Genomic DNA, 16,284 nt, shown 5'->3' on the forward strand with positions numbered 1-16,284 from the left:
CTTAAGTGCTTCTGCTGTCAGACCGTCCTTGCCTGGAGCCTTCCCCTCTTTCATTTGATGGACTGCGTGACGGACTTCGCTGATGAGAACCGGGAGTATGTGTTCATCGGTTTGTTGAAATGATGGCATTGGGACGTCTATACGGGATGCAAAGAGCTGGGTATAGAAATCCCTGAAGATTGCCTCCATCTCTGTTCGATCGGTTACTGATTCTCCATTCTTGTTCTTCAAAGCTGATAATGATGACCTATACAACACCAGTTCCTGTTTGCATTTTTTGAGACTTTTACAATCTTCAGCAGCCTTTAGAAGCTGTTCAGTTCGAAATTTCTCGAAGTCTTCCTTCAGCTTCATTCATATGAGCTTGCAGAGAAGGGAGTACTCAAGCCTGTCACTGCCATTTCTTTTCATTTTCCTCCTCTTTTCCAATAAGGTCTTTGGTCTTTCATGCTCAGCTGATTTCACACACTGTTCCAGTCTCTTGCTGAAGTTCTCATAATCGTCGTCGCAGTCGTCCAGGAGGCTCCAGTCTTCCCTGGAAATGTTTTCCTTCAGGATTTCCTCGTCGAAAGCTACTGGTTGGTGCCTTCTGTTCGCCATACACCGCGCCTTTTTCTCCACCTTCACAGTGAACGTGAGTCTGGCTCTCAGTAGGCGATAACTACCGATGTTAAATGATGGCACTACTGAAATATCCTTCACAATCTATCTATCAGAAAGTAATCGATTTCATTCTTTGTCTTCATGTTCGGTGCGATCCAAGTCCATCTCCTTTTGGCCTTCTTTCGGAACTAGGTGTTACCAATGAACATTCTCCTTGTCTCTGCCAATATAGCTAGTCGTTCTCCTCACGCATTTCGTTCTCCGATACCGTACCTTCCTATGAACTTTTCGCCTTCTCTCCCTCTTCCAACCTTGGCATTAAAATCTCCCATCGCAGCTACAGACTACTTCAAAAAAATGGCCTGATGTGTACCCAAGAAGAAATCAAGAGGTTGTGACAGTAGCAGATGTCCAAGTGAATGAACTTTTTACCAGATTTGGAGTCCCACGTGAGTTACACACCAATTAAGGGAGAAACTTTGAATCCAAATTTTCATCTCATGTTTGTGAGATTGTAGAGATCCACAAAACTCACACCATCCTAATACACCCACAATTTGATGGGACCGCGGAAAGGTTCAATAGGACATTGGAATTTCAGTTGGCTACCTTTGTAGAACATCACCAAAGGGGACTGGGACAAGCATTTTCCATTCCTTTTGGTAGCTTATAGAACAGCAGCCAATGAGAGTACAAAGTATAGTACAGCACTTCTCACATTGAACCTCTCATGTGGAGTTCCTGAAGAGGAACAATTTAAATCATTTGGACTATGTAGAAACCCTACAGTCCGAAACTGAAAAAATCTCACACCTTTGCTAGAGAAAATTTGATGATAGCCTCTGATAAAATGAAAAGTTTCTTTGACATATGCTCATATGGGGAAACTTTCAAAAGAGGGGACCTAGTCTAGCTTCACAACCCTGGGAGAAAGAAGAAGAGGAGCCCTAACACTCTCTTTTCCAGTGGCCAAGCTGCTTACAGTAATTACATATGTCATTGGCATGTCTCGGGGTCCCCCCATAATCTGATTTTGGTTGCCACTTGGGGGGTCCCTGCCGCCCTCCCTGTTTTTTATTTCCAGTGTTTACAAGGGCTGCTAGCATCCTCACCTGTTTGGTTTTTTGAACTTTTTTTTTTGTATGATAGACTCAGGTGGCCACGCTTACCAGTTCCTCCAGGGATTATCCTTCAGCACCCTCGAGCTGCTGCAACCGCTTCTTGATGTCCGGGGCTGACTGGGAAATAAAAATAAGCCTGACCGTGGACTGTGTGTCCATGGCCTTGGGATTTATATTAGTATGGATACAAAATGCTTTACAAAGTCTTTTATAAAAGTCAGAAGGGTGTTCTTCTTTTCTTTGCACAGTATTATGAACCTTTGTTTAATTTAAAGTTGTTTTTTTTTTTTTTTGCTTGTTTTATGCCTGTTAAAATATAGTTTAGGAATTTTTTTAGATTTGCTTGTTGGGTCAAATTATTCGGGTTCCAATGGGGCGGATTGGCGAGCCTTATAAAATTGCGACCGTCATTGGCGGCCTCTGCAGCCTCCTGGGCCCCCCTTAGTACCCGCTTTTTTTTTTTCCGTGCGCAATAAATAATCTAAAAGTTGGCCCACGTCTTGCTAATCAGGATTATGAGACTGGAAAATGGCACGGAATCGCCTGTGAACGACGTCCGGGTCGTCCCTAAGGCGAGGCGTAGTGGTTTGCCAGTTCATCAGGTCAGCAGTGGTAAAGGGGACATGAACATAACGGTCTACAACATTCCCATCCGTTGTAGGGACTGGGATGGTCCGGAGGGGTGCTTGGATATTAATTACCTCGTCCCCATAGAGTGCCCCCTTCCTTGTATGGGACGGACTAAGGCTGGGAACAGACAGGGAGGTAGTGTACCCACTGCTGGTGGCTCCACTAGCTGATTTGCTTGCCTGCATTGTGGTGTCCTTAATTTTTGTTGGTAATATTTGTTTTGGTAGGCCTGCTGTCCTGGGCTCTGTTGAGGAGGGTACCGGGTCCAACGCAATTGGTAATGCTGCCGCCGAGGGTGGGCGTGGTCTAGAGCAATACATGGGGGGGGATATCCTCCAACTAATCAGCCTTGTGAGGGGCAGAAGCTTTCGGGAATAGAGGGGCCTGAATCTGTACCTTCTTCATGCGACGATGAGCCTCATCGTCCCACAAAAACCAATAGTCCATTTGCCCCGGCGCTTGGTTTTCCAATGTCAGGCGTAAGGGGGTTAAATGGGTAGGAATATCAAAAGAGCCATACTCGGGCCATGCAGTCCCCAGGGCTGGCCAATCCTGGGTGCAAAGTTGTAAAAAACGCTTTTTTGACATCCTTTTTGAACACCGGGTAAGGGCCATTTGCTTAACATATAATTCAAAGGGCTATCCTTTGAGGGTTTTACCAGAGACCCACCCATCTGCCTGCTGACACTCTAACAGAGAATTACACAGAGAACAGAGGGAATTATGGCCTAATAGGATCCTATTACAGGAATTTCTACTAATACTGACCGCTACAGGGGACGGGACAGAAGGATCCCAATTCGACCTCAGAGCTTTATTGCACGCGATGGCTTCCACTCTGAGGAATTACGAATGAGAGGCTTAGTTCCGTCCACACACCTAATGCCCAAATTTATAAGACAGAAATTCATTAACCGGTTAACCAGACCAGAACCAGAACCAGATAGTGTCTCCTTATCCTATTAGGACTCACCTTATCAGAGCACGAACCCCAGGGGCCGCGGTGAAGTGAGGAAAAGGGGCTAAGCACCCCGTTGGCGCCGTTCCCAGTTCGCCGCAGCCGTCCGGAGTCCAATGTCCGAGCTAGGAGAGTCCCGGCGGAGTCGCCAGAAACTGTTACCGAAATATCGGGTCCACCTAGCTGAGAGCCAATAACAGCCAGACAGGGATAAGGAAGAGTTGCTTTATTCTGCAGAAGAAAGGAGAGCCTTGCACCTTGGTACAAAAACTCTGTTTTACACACATTTTATAGATTTTTTTATATACATTTAGACTAAGGTCTTTGCAGTGTTAACACTTGATTGGTGGCGGTCAGATCCGTGCTTTTGCTATCTGGTCAGTGAAAACCAGCTTGGGACCAGCTCCAACTACCTTAAGGCCTTGAAGGGAAAACAGTTGAAAAGTTCAGGCTACTGTGTTTTTAAGGTGTTTGCTTCCCCTTAATGGCCGCTGGCTGACATAACGACTGCTGGGATTAAGGGGGGTCACTAGTAACTTTCACAGTCCCCCGTTCGGGCCTGACAATTTTTCAAAAATTGTCAGGCCCGTTACGCAATTTGCGATTAAGCTGGAGGGACAGATACTGGGTTTTTTTATGGACAGCAGAGCTTTTGATTATAGCATTATATAGGCATTTGGCACATTGTATTATTATTTAGCTAATACATAGGAAGAAAAGAAAGAAAAAGATTTATTTAACAATTGTTTGAAAGAGCTTTGTAAACTATGACCCAAGGTCTGGAAGGAGGTTTTTAAAACTAAAGGTGTGATTAAGAGATACAGCATGGAAAACAACAGCAGCATTTTTAATGGCTTGTAAATTTTGCTTAATTAAGCCAGAATGATTAACATAGAAACAATATTTTTTTTTGATGCGAGCACAAGCTTTTTTTAATTTAGCATTTATAGCATTTAATACATGTTTATTTTGCAAAGCTATTTTTGCCATTTTATTAATTTTTTGTTTTAATTTTTGGAAAGCGTTTATTGATGCATTGGCTATTTTTTTTAGTTTTGCAGAAATATTTATTATTGCTTTTTTTAGCTTGGCTATTTTTAATTTAGGAATGAGCGCACGAACAAAGGAGTGAAACCCCATTTGCCTGACTATTAGGGGATTGTTGGCACGTTTTGCTTGAGTTTTTATAAAGGGGGAGGGTGAAAAACTTATGGGCATAGCTGCTTAGGTTGAGGATTTGGCTGGCATCCAATGTGTTGTTTACTTGGACATTTGGTAACACCCGGGCCATACTGCACCGACCTTGCCAACCTGAAGGGAGAGCTTTGTAGACATTGTGGCCACAGAGAAAATATAAGCCAGGGGTTTTTAAATAGAGGGTAAGGGTATTACCCGCAACTTGATGGCACCAGGTTACCCATTTATTTTAGCGCCCGGAGTTACTTACTAGCCGGTTCTGGCACTTTTAATGGGAAACATTTAAGTTTTTTAGGGCATGGGTATTGTTTAAAATGGCCCCACAATACGTAATTTTAAATATGTTAGCTTTAAAACTTGCAAGTGATTTTATGGATTTCGGGCATTTAGATATTTTTTTAAGGGATGTGTGGGGCAACAGAATGCCAGAGTAAATATTTATATAATACATATGTGTTTTATTTATGGGGCCTAATGGGAGGAATGAGGGAAACCATTGCCCTTGATAACAAATGCTTGTTGGTCTTACAGTAATGGCTATGTGCAGGAGACAATGGGGGTTTGGGGCATTTTTAGGGGTATTTAAAGGGTAAAAGGTTTTATTTTTTACCTCAAACCGAAGGGTTTGATTACAGGCCTTTAGGGGAAGGTAGCCCACTTTTTTTTTATTTTTTTTTTAGTATTTTTTAAATAAAGGGGCAGGTTATACTCGATTTTAAGAACTTTAAAAAGAGGGACCCCCTTAGCTGCCCAGTAATAATGCTAAACTTTAGATTATTTTTTATATTTGTTATATTGATATTTTTTAATTTATGCCCATTTAGTTTTTCGTTTTACCTGTAAGGAGAGTACTTTAGAAAGATTTGCAGGTACAGCCCATAATTTTTTTTTTTTTTTAGAGCGGGTTTTGTGACACAGCCAACAATCAGATAAGTGTTTTAACATGGCTATTTGCTGAAGAGATTTAGCGGCTGGGTGTGGGTTAGCTTGTACAAGGGGCAAAGCCAAAAGCAATAGTCACTGCAGCACCGTCTGAGAACCCATAGTTATAAAGTTTTAGGATTTTGTTTGCCGGAACAGAAGCTTTAGTTTTTTAAGAGGTTCAGCTTTTCAGGTATTGTTTGCTTTTGGCTTTTGCGGGTTGCGGTGGGAAGAGCTGGCGGTGCTCCCTCGAGGTCCGAAGTCGTCTGCTTCTGGCCCCGTCCTAGGGGCTAGCTTGACTCGGGTGTGGTGTATTCAAGTGTTTTGCTTTTTTACTTGAATAGCAGTGTGAGAGGTAAGAAGGACTTGGAAAGGGCCCGCCCACCGGGGTTGGAGAGGCTCGTGTTTTTACTTTTTTACATAGACCCAGTTTTCTGGAGCGATCCGGTGGGCAGGAACATTAGCGGGTAGGGACTGAAATTGAGCCGCATACCTGTGGAGAGATTTGAGAGTGGTTTGAAGGGAAACAACATATTTGGTTAGCTTTTTGTCACCTCAAGTGGCTAAATCAGTTACAAATCCTGGATTAGCAAATTCGGTGTATGGCCTGCCAAATAAAAGTTTAAAGGGTGAGAGACGGAGCCGGCCTCTAGGGGCAGTTCGAACTGCCAAGAGGGCCAAAGGCAGAGCTTGAAGCCATTTTAACCCGGTTTGAGCACACAGCTTAGAGAGTTTAAGTTTTAAAGTTTGGTTTATTTTTTTTACTTGTTTTGAAGATGGTGGTTTTTAAGGGGTGTGTAGAAGCCAGTTAATACCTAGGGCTTTTGCAATGTTTTGAATAATTTGGGGAGTAAAATGAGTTTTTTGATTAGAGTTAATAGACCTAGGGGGGCCAAACCTAGGAATGACATAGTTTAATAAGGTTTTTTTTACTTTTAAGGCAGTTGCTCGTCTAGTCGGGAATGCTTTAGTCCAACCAGTTAGTTGGCACACGATTACAAGGAGGTACTTGTAGCCCTGGCATTTAGGCATTTTTTGAGTAGTTAATTTGAAGTTGCTTGAAGGGTGTGTATGCCCATAACCTGGCTCTGGGGGGGCCTTTAGGTTTTTCCCTTGGATTGAATTTTGCACAGATGTTACAAGTGGCAAGGACTCGTTTGGCTTTTTGGAATATTTTAGGAGCATATTAAAGTTTATTTATAGTAGCTGCTATGGCCTCTGCGCCACCATGGGTTTTCTGGTGTAGTTTAAATAGGGCAGGCCGCAGAGCAGCTCGGGGCAATGCTTTTTTTTTATTTGGCAGTTGCCACTTTTTTGGGGGGGGGTTGGTGGCCCCCATGCTTTTTTAACGCTCGATCTCTGATGTCTCAGGGGTAAAAGGGTCTGGGACTGGAGTTGGCGGGGTGGAGGATGTGAGTACCATCTGGTTGGTAACATATGGCTGTAGGGAGGCTGCTTTTGAAGCTGAATTAGCCAACCAATTCCCACAAACGGTGGGATTGTTTTTTTTTTTTTGATGGGCTTGAACATGGACGATGGCAATTTTAGATGGCAGATGTATGGTTTCCAATAATTTCAGGATCAGGGGCCCATGTGCTACCTTAGTGCCACTGGAGGTAATAAAGCCACGCTTTGCCCACAGTTGGCCTGTGGCATGGCAAACACCAAAGGCATATTTTGAGTCAGTATATATGTTTACCGACTGACCTGCTGCCAACTCGCATGCTCGGGTGAGGGCTATTAATTTTGCCGCCTGGGCTGAGGTGGAAGGTCCCAGGGGAGCAGACTGTAATACATTAAACTGAGTAGTTACTGCAAACCCAGATACCCGTTGGCTCTTTATGATCCGTGCTGAACCATTAGTGTACAGTTTTAGTTTAGCATTTGGAATGGGCACATCTGAAAGGTCTACTCGAGGTTTTTTTTGATGTTGCACTATTTGAAGACAATTATGTGAGGGCTCGTGATTATAGTCCGGGAACGGTAAAAGGGTTGCAGGGTTCAAGGTATGGCACTGTTTAATTTTTAAATTGGTTCTGGATAATAAAGAAACTTTTAAATGCGTTAATTTTTGAGAGGTTAAATGTTGCGTGCCCTTTTGGACTAACAGTTGTTGAGCTGCATGAGGGGTCCGTAGGGTCAGTGGATGGCCCAAGGTAATTTTTTTTGCTTGGGGTACCAGGAGACCAGCAGCAACCACTGCTCGGAGACAGCCAGGAAAGCCTTGTGCCACAGCATCCAATTTTTGGGAGAAATAGGCCTGAATAAGGACACCAGAGGCCACCCCAAGTCGCTTATGTACATAGAGAAAAAAGGGTTTGCAATAATTGGGGAGTCCAAGGGCTGGGGCTGAGGCCAAGGCTGTTTTAATTTCCTGGAAGGCTTTGACGGCCCCAGAGTCCCAGTGAAGGGGCTCCTTAGCATTATGGGTGATCTGTTTAAAGAGGGGTTTTGCCATCTTCCCAAAGCCTGGAATCCAGGAACGGCAGAATCCTGCAAGGCCTAAAAATCCCCGCATTTCGCGTTTTGTTTCTGGTCGGGGAATATTAAGAATTGACTGAATACGGGTACTAGATAACGCTCGATACCCAGGGGTGAGTACATGACCAAGATAAGTTACCTTGTCTTTGGCAAACTGCAACTTAGAAGGAGATACTTTATGTCCCTTGTTTGCCAAGCAATTTAGCAAGTAAATAGTGTCCGTTTCACATGTTACCTGATCCGGAGAACAAACCAGGACGTTATTTACATACAAGAGATACGTAGACTTACCCGGTAGGCTGATATTAGCTAAGTCACGTGTCAGGATAGAGGAAAAAATAGTTGGGGACTTAACATATTTTTGCGGGAGCCAAGTCCAGGTCAGTTGTTCTGCTTTTTTAGTTTTTGGGTCCGTTCATGTGAATGCAAAGATATTCCAGCTGTTTTTATTTAGAGGAATACTAAAAAAAGCATTATACAAGTTTATTACTGAATAACAAGCAGTACCTGCTGGAATGGCAGTCCGGATTGTGTGAGGGTTTGGTACCACATTGTGTCTAGCTTGAACAACCTTATTTATTGCACGTAAGTCCTGGACAAATCGGTATACCGTGTTTTTTTTTTGAGTTCATGTCAGGCTTTTTGACTGGCAGAATGGGAGTGTTGAAAGGAGACTTGGTGTGCCAGCACTCCCAACCGCAGGAATGTGGTGATAAGACTCCGGAGGCCAAGCAGAGCTTTTTGGGGGATGGGATACTGACGAATCCGAGAAATTTCAATGCCTGGCTTCAGGGTTATACGCACTGGCTCTGTCTGGAGAGTTTCCAAGTCTGCCCTTGAAGTGCCCCACAGGGAGATGTTTACCTTTTGTCTGAGTTGCTTGGGTAAGATTGGGTCCGCAGGCAGGATCGGGTCCTTTGAAACTTGGGTTAGAACAGCACACAGCTGGGGAAGTTGGGTTTGAGGCAACCGAAGAATGATTTTGTCATCTGAAAAGAAAATCTGAGCACATAGTTTACACAACAGATCTTTGCCTAAGAGGTTAACTGGGGAATCTGGGGCTAGCAGAAAGGCATGGGAGGCGGAGACACCAGAGATTTCTACAGCAGCCTCCTGTAATACAGAACAGTCAAATGGCTTCCCGCCTATACCCATTACCGGAATGCTCTTATCTGTAAGGCTTCCTCTCTCCGGCTTGGCAGTAACAGTAGAAAGTGCAGCCCCTGAATCCAAAAGACAAGAATAGGTGGTTCCTCCCAATGTTAGGCGAACCTGGGGGTCTGTGGAGGAACAAACATAAGTGGTAAAATTATTTAAATAGGTGACAAGAGGACCCCCTGGTTGCCGTCATTTCTCATTAGCAACAGCGTCTATTTTTGTTACAGCCATCTGTTGTTGAGGTCGGTCTGGGCGACGGGGTTGTCGTCCGGTAGGTCGGTTCGGACACTCTCTGTTCCAGTGGCCAAGCTGCTTACAGTAGTTACATATGTCATTGGCAAGGTGTTTTTGTACCAAGGTGCAAAGCTCTCCTTTCTTCTGCAGAATAAAGCAACTCTTCCTTATCCCTGTCTGGCTGTTATTGGCTCTCAGCTAGGTAGACCCAATATTTCGGTAACACTTGGAAGGGAACCTATAGAGTACTGACCTAAACAAATGAAGTGATGTATAGGATACAGCTGCATCCCAGGACTAAACACAAAGTTATCCATAAGGACCATCTGAAAAGGTACTAGTGGGACAAGATCTCAGTGTGGCTGCCCCTGAATCAGAGAATGTAGCTGTAGAAACTGAGGCTGCAAACATTGTCACAGAGCTGAATTCCCCATTGGAAGGGAATGGGCAGGGACTGTCACAGCCAGAAAATTCCACAGAAACAAAAATTTTGCCTCAGGGGCTCCCTGAGAGAGTCCCCCTCTGGTGGCTGAAAGAAAATAAAGAAGGGAGCAAAAAGTTCCAAAGAGCTTTGGATGGGAGTAAAACTTTTTGGTGATGTGAAAATATCCTCACAGACACTGGCCACTTGTAGATAGTGACACTTACATCACTTCTAAAGTGAAATTGGAGTACATGTGTGGATTTTAGAGCCCTTTGAAATATTGGCTTTAACTAGAAGCCTTGGTTTCAGGATGAAACTTCCAAAAGGAGCCCTTGCCCAGTGCAGACAGACAGCAACTAACATGCACAACACATTCTCAGAAAGCTGCTGTGGGTGGGACTTGAATTTACAGTACATAGATGCTTCTCAGGTTCAATGGCTACAACATGTCACCTAGAAAAACACAGTTAATCTGATTTTAGGCTGCCAGCAAACACTTTCGTTTACATGAGAGCCCTAGTTTTCCTGCCCATGCACATTTCACTTTCTTTGGAGAATCAGTTTGGCTTGGCCCATGATGGAGTTCTCAATTTTACTCTCAATAACTTTTCCAAATAAGAGCTAGAAGACTTTGATGTCATGTGATATCTTGGGAAACCTGTGCTAAAATGACCCCATATTTACATCACTAACCCTACTCCAGACTCCTATGAGGCACGCTACTTTCAAGAAAATCCAAGTCAGCATGTCGATTTTAGAGTGCTGAGGACTGGTCTACACTGGGGGGGATCGATCTAAGTTACGCAACTTCAATACATGAATAACGTAGCTGAAGTCGATGTACTTAGATCTACTTACCACGGTGTCATCACTGTGGTAAGTCGATGGCTGACGCTCCCCCGTCGACTCTGCCTGCGCCTTTCGCCCTGGTGGAGTACCGGAGTCGACGGGAGAGCGCTCGGCGGTCGATTTATTGCATCTAGACTAGATGCGATAAATCGACCCACTGCTGGATCGCTGCCCGTTGAGCCAGCTGGTAATGTAGACAAGCCCTTAGAAGAATAATATGTGTAACAGTAAGCAGCTCTCAACCTTAACTACAGCAGAGCTACTGTTCTATTCTAATGTTGTTTACCATACTTTGGATGTTGTTAAAATACTTTGCATTTCGATCATTTCAATGATTTGTCATTCCTTCAACACTGGAAATAATTAAACCAGCTATTTGTAAACTAATTCATATATTTAATGTGGTGTGGGAAAGGGATTATTCCTTTCTCTGCTACATCCCCTATTCTCCAAGGTGCCTGCTAACACCAGTATCTCTTTCCTGCAGAACAACTAATATAGTAAATGGAATGCACAAGGCCTGTAGAAGGTGGGAAGACTGTGGGTCTTGGGGGCAGTGGGCATGGCATGGCTGCAGAACTGGGGCATTCCACATCTCCAAAAGACCTTAATAGCTCATTGGAGCCCCCCAACCCCGACTACACCTGCCCACCACTATAGGGTGCTTGAAGCTGTAGAAAGCTTTCTAGTTATTGCAGTCATTGATAAATGAAATGGTTTCCAGGGGATGAATAAAACAATCTGAATTTCTGATTTTTCTCAGGGCAACACTAAGGGACCAAAGGGAAGAGATTTGAGGCCCTTAACTTTAAATTTCCAGACCTTCCAAGGACTGGGTTTCTTGTAGATTTAACTTTAACTCTGAATTTCCTGTGTTTAAACTGTATTTTGAAGATCTCTGTGAGGTCTGTTTTATTTTATTTCTTAGATGTACCTATTCTCAGTTCCTTCCAGATAAAATTCTGTGTCTTAGTTCCTTTGACAGGGAATTTCAAAGTCAATGGACCTGATCACCCCATCACAGCCATTGCTGGTAAGGAAATTGTGTTACCCTGTCACCTGTTGCCCAGGATGAGCGCGGAAAACATGGAGGTGAGATGGTACCGGACTCAGTTCCTTGAAGTTGTACATCTATATCGGGATGGAATAGATCACTATGAAAAGCAGATTCCAGCATATCAGGGAAGGACAGAGCTTCTGAGAGATGGTATTGCCGATGGAAACATTGCATTGAGAATATACAGAATCACACCTGCTGATGAAGGACACTACAGCTGTTTCATCCAATCAAGTACATTTTATGGAGAAGCTATGTTGGAGCTCAAAGTAGCAGGTTAGTCAATATTTGGATTTCCCAATAGGAGAAGTAAATTAAACTGTTTGACTCAGTAAAGGCCCATTCAGTCAGTTTCACAAGTTACAAACTTAGGCTGGAAACCTGGCCCCATTGAAGTCAGTGGTAAAATTCCTATTGACTTCAACGGGGCCAGGATTTCACCTGTCATTTCAGTTGCGGATTTTCCTGCCGCTTTATTATTCTCTGTCTGTGAAAGTTTGTTTGTAATAATTCCTGAATTAGCTGAAATTCATTCAATTAAGAAATGAAATCTGTTTAATCACAAAATGATTGCATTTCTATGAAAGCTGCAAGATTGCAGCCACCATTTCAGAAATCATTTAATGGGATTATTAAAGGGGAGGAGATCGAGGAGACAGAATGGAGGACAGCAACACAGGAAAGGGATCAGAAGGGAAATGGAGAAGGAAGATGAATAAGACCCACCACATCACCCCAGTGTGGGCCTAGCTCGCAGAGGCTGCAAGAAACAGACCTCTGCCACCTGTATGAAAAACAGGTGAGCTGTGGGTCCCATGGGCACCCCTGTATTATGAATTCACTTGCAGGTCTCCACAGGGATGGAGGCCTTGGTGAGGATGGTAGCATTGTCAAGAGAGGGAAAGTGACATTTCTTTCAGATGATCAGCAGCAACAACAGGATGTGTTGTCTGTAGGGACTCACATGGTGCCATTTCTGTGGAGCAGGACCAGCTGCTCTCTTTGGAGAACCACTGGTGTTGCTCCTCTACTCACAGCCTGTGTACAGAGGAGTGGTGGGCCCTTTAGTGGATGAGGAAGGAACTCATTGGGAGGGTGCTGTCATGTTCTGGAGCCATGTCATGTTTTATTCATGTACACATTTATGATTTGTAGACAGCAGTTGTACATGTAAGAAATTATTTTAAAGAACAAGTCCAAGGGTGGTGGCATTGCTGTGTGGTCTAGCATGTAGGACACTGGTCTGAGACTCAGAAAATCTGAGTTCTGTTCCCTGGTCTATTACAGACCTACTGTGTGACCCTGGGAAGTCACTTTCCTTCTCTGTGCCTTGGTTTCCCCAACCGTCCTTTGTTTGATTTTTGTCTTAGGAAAGAAAAAGAGAAAACATCAGATTTACTATTAACTTTAGACTGGAGATTTGCTCTAATCAGATATTTCAGAGAAACACCATTTAGCATAAACCACTTTGTTTAAATATTTACTTCATAACATGATTATTAACTCAATCTTTCAGCTGGTTTTATGACACAGCAGAACAATACTTGTCAGTGTCAGCACAAAATAATACTTGTCATTGTCTTATGGATTCTCTGTGACTCTGGCAGCAAATCACTAGGTATAGATAAAGAGCCTCTTATTTGATCAGTCATCTTGTCCAGAAACAGAACTTCTTGGGCTGTAGCCAAACCAACTGAATTCAAATTAACTTCCTGTGATTTGAACAAATGTCTGTGATTATGTCTGAACATCTCTTCACTGTCTGGGTCTGTATCACATAGGATAGGGGTGGGTACAATGTATCTTTGACAGGATCAGACTGTCAGGGACCATTTGGGTTCTATATGTGCACTCTCCTTCCTGCAGCAAAGGTAGAGGTTTGAGTGTTCTTTAATATGTAGACTGGCAAACCTGCTCTTCAGTTGGGCACTTACACCAGGGCAGAACAGCATCTCTCTGGCCCTGCTCTGGCAGTTTTCTACTCCTGAGTGTCTGGAATGATTTATGTGCCTGAGTCCCAGTTTTAGGCATAACTGTGATCTTGCAAACTCCCACTTAGCTGCTAACCATGTAGGCACCTAAATCTCTGCTCTAAATGTTCCCTAGGTGTATGAAGTGGGAATATTTTTACTATTCCTATGCATGACTTGGTTTCCCTCTGTACTTTGCATTGCTACCCAGTGGGTGCAAAAGGGTTAAAAAGCTGCTCTTGGGGGGGGGGGGGGGGAAAGCAGGAGATGTAAGGTGTTGTATCGTGTAACTGTCCAGGGAGGTATAAAAGGGTCATTAAATGACTGGTTGAAATCAACCCAATGACTGGACAATTAAAACCTAACAGTAAGCTCCAACAGACAGAGCATGTGAACTCAGCTTGGGGCTGCAGGAATTGGACAATGCACCAGAAAGTGTCAGGTGAGGGAAAAGAGTTGGTTTTGGAGGGACTCAGTAGCTCTCACATGGGACTGATAAAGAGGAGAGCCAAAGGAAAAAAAAAAAAAAAGTCCACAGCAGCGTGGCTAGATTTAGCACTGGCTTGGCCAGAATGGTCTGTCTTAACATTTGCTTATCTGTGCTAACCTAAGGACTTCTACATGCTGTGCTCCAGCTGACTAATAAACCCTGTTCTGTTTTGAAAAAGCTGCTGAGTGTCATTGCAAATACTTGCCGAGGTGCACTGGCCACTGAGCAGTGTAATAGCCCTGGTCTACACTACGAGTTTAGGTTGAATTTAGCAGCGTTAGATTGATTTAACCCTGCACCCATCCACACGACAAAGCCATTTTTGTCCACTTAAAGGGCTCTTAAAATTGATTTCTATACTCCTCCCCGATAAGGGTCGAATTTGGGGTAGTGTGGACACAATTTGATGGTATTGGCCTCCAGGAGCTATCCCAGAGTGCTCCATTGTGACCGCTCTGGACAGCACTCTCAACTCAGATGCACTGGCCAGGTAGACAGGAAAAGCCCCGCAAACTTTTGAATTTCATTTCCTGTTTGGCCAGCGTGGCGAGCTGATCAGCACAGGTGACCAAGCAGAACTCATCAGCACAGGTGACCATGCAGTCCCAGAATCGCAAAAGAGCTCCAGCATGGACCGAACGGGAGGTACTGGATCTGATCGCTGTTTGGGGAGATGAATCCGTGCTATCAGAACTCCATTCCAAAAGACGAAATGCCTGAATATTTGAAAAAATCTCCAAGGGCATGAAGGACAGAGGCTATAACAGGGATCCGCAGCAGTGCCGCGTGAAACTTAAGGAGCTCAGGCAAGCCTACCAAAGAACCAGAGAGGCAAACGGCCGCTCTGGGTCAGAGCCCCAGATATGCCACTTCTATGATGAGCTGCATGCCATTCTATGGGGTGCCCCTACAACTACCCCATCCCTGTGCTTCCCTCCTCCTCCACCCCTCCCGGGCTACCTTGGCAGTTATCCCTCCATTTGTGTGACGAATTAATAAAGAATGCATGAATTTGAAACAACAATGACTTTATTGCCTCTACAAGCAGAAATCAAAGGGGGGAGGGGAGGGCGGTTAGCTTACAGGGAAGTAGAGTGAACCAAGGGGGCAGGTTTTCATCAAGGAGAAACAAACAGAACTTTCACACCGTAGCCTGGCCAGTCATGAAACTGGTTTTCAAAGCTTCTCTGATGCACAGCGCACCCTGCTGTGCTCTTCTAACAGCCTTGGTGTCTGGCTGCGTGTAATCAGCAGCCAGGCGATTTGCCTCAACCTCCCACCCCGCCATAAACATCTCCCCCTTACTCTCACAGATATTGTGGAGCACACAGAAGCAGTAATAATGATGAGAATATTGGTTTTGCCGAGGTCTAACCGAGTCAGTAAACTGCGCCAGCGTGCTTTTAAACGTCCAAAGGCACATTCTACCACCATTATGCACTTGCTCAGCTTATAGTTGAACTGCTCCTTACTACTGTCCAGGCTTCATGAGCCATGGGAGCAAGGGATAGGCTGGGGTAGGTGTGACCATGTGGTGCTGCCGGCTGGGAGAGCAGCCTGAGGCAGAAGCCTCCAGCTGGCATGATATTCCAGGCAGTACTGTATCTCCATTAGACGAAACTTAAAGAAGAGAATGACCTGGAGTTATTCCCATTTTTGTCCAGGCGCCCCCGACCGACCTCACCGAGGCCAGCCAGGAGCACCCACGGGACGACGATGACGGTTAGCAGTTCTATTGCACCGTCTACCGTCTGCCATCCACAAGGCAAGGCAAGGCAAGGGGATGCTGATGTGTAGCACTGCAGTATCGCGTCTGCCAGCAGCACCCAGGAGACATACGGTGACAGTGAGCTGAGTAGGCTCCATGCTTGCCGTGGTATGTCGTCTGCACGGGTAATCCAGGAAAAAAGGCGAGAAACGATTTTTTGCCATTGCTTTCATGGAGGGAGGGAGGGAGGGGAGGCCTGATGACATGTACCCAGAACCACCCGCGACAATGTTTTTGCCCCGTCAGGCATTGGGAGCTCAACCCAGAATTCCAATGGATGGCGGAGACTGCGGGAACTGTGGGATAGCTACCACAGTGCAACGCTCCGGAAGTCGACGCTAGCCTCGGTACCGTGGACGCACACTGCCGACTTAATGCGCTTAGTGGGGACACACACAATCGACTGTATCAAATCGATTTCTA

At 44.7% G+C, this 16,284-nt stretch overlaps 1 protein-coding gene and 1 pseudogene across 1 annotated transcript in view; both read left to right on the forward strand.

Annotated features, from left to right (window-relative positions):
* Positions 1–16,284, forward strand: part of LOC135887580 (zinc finger protein 420-like) — a 411,396-nt pseudogene that overhangs the window by 236,739 nt on the left and 158,373 nt on the right.
* Positions 1–16,284, forward strand: part of LOC135887682 (butyrophilin subfamily 1 member A1-like) — a 47,135-nt gene that overhangs the window by 5,175 nt on the left and 25,676 nt on the right. Inside the window, exons 2-3 of the mRNA XM_065415409.1 lie at positions 941–1,052; positions 11,550–11,909. Of these exons, the coding sequence (XP_065271481.1) occupies positions 941–1,052; positions 11,550–11,909 (472 nt within the window). The remainder of the gene's footprint in view (positions 1–940; positions 1,053–11,549; positions 11,910–16,284) is intronic.

Source organism: Emys orbicularis, chromosome 13, assembly GCF_028017835.1.
Source record: "Emys orbicularis isolate rEmyOrb1 chromosome 13, rEmyOrb1.hap1, whole genome shotgun sequence".
Taxonomy (NCBI): domain Eukaryota; kingdom Metazoa; phylum Chordata; order Testudines; family Emydidae; genus Emys; species Emys orbicularis.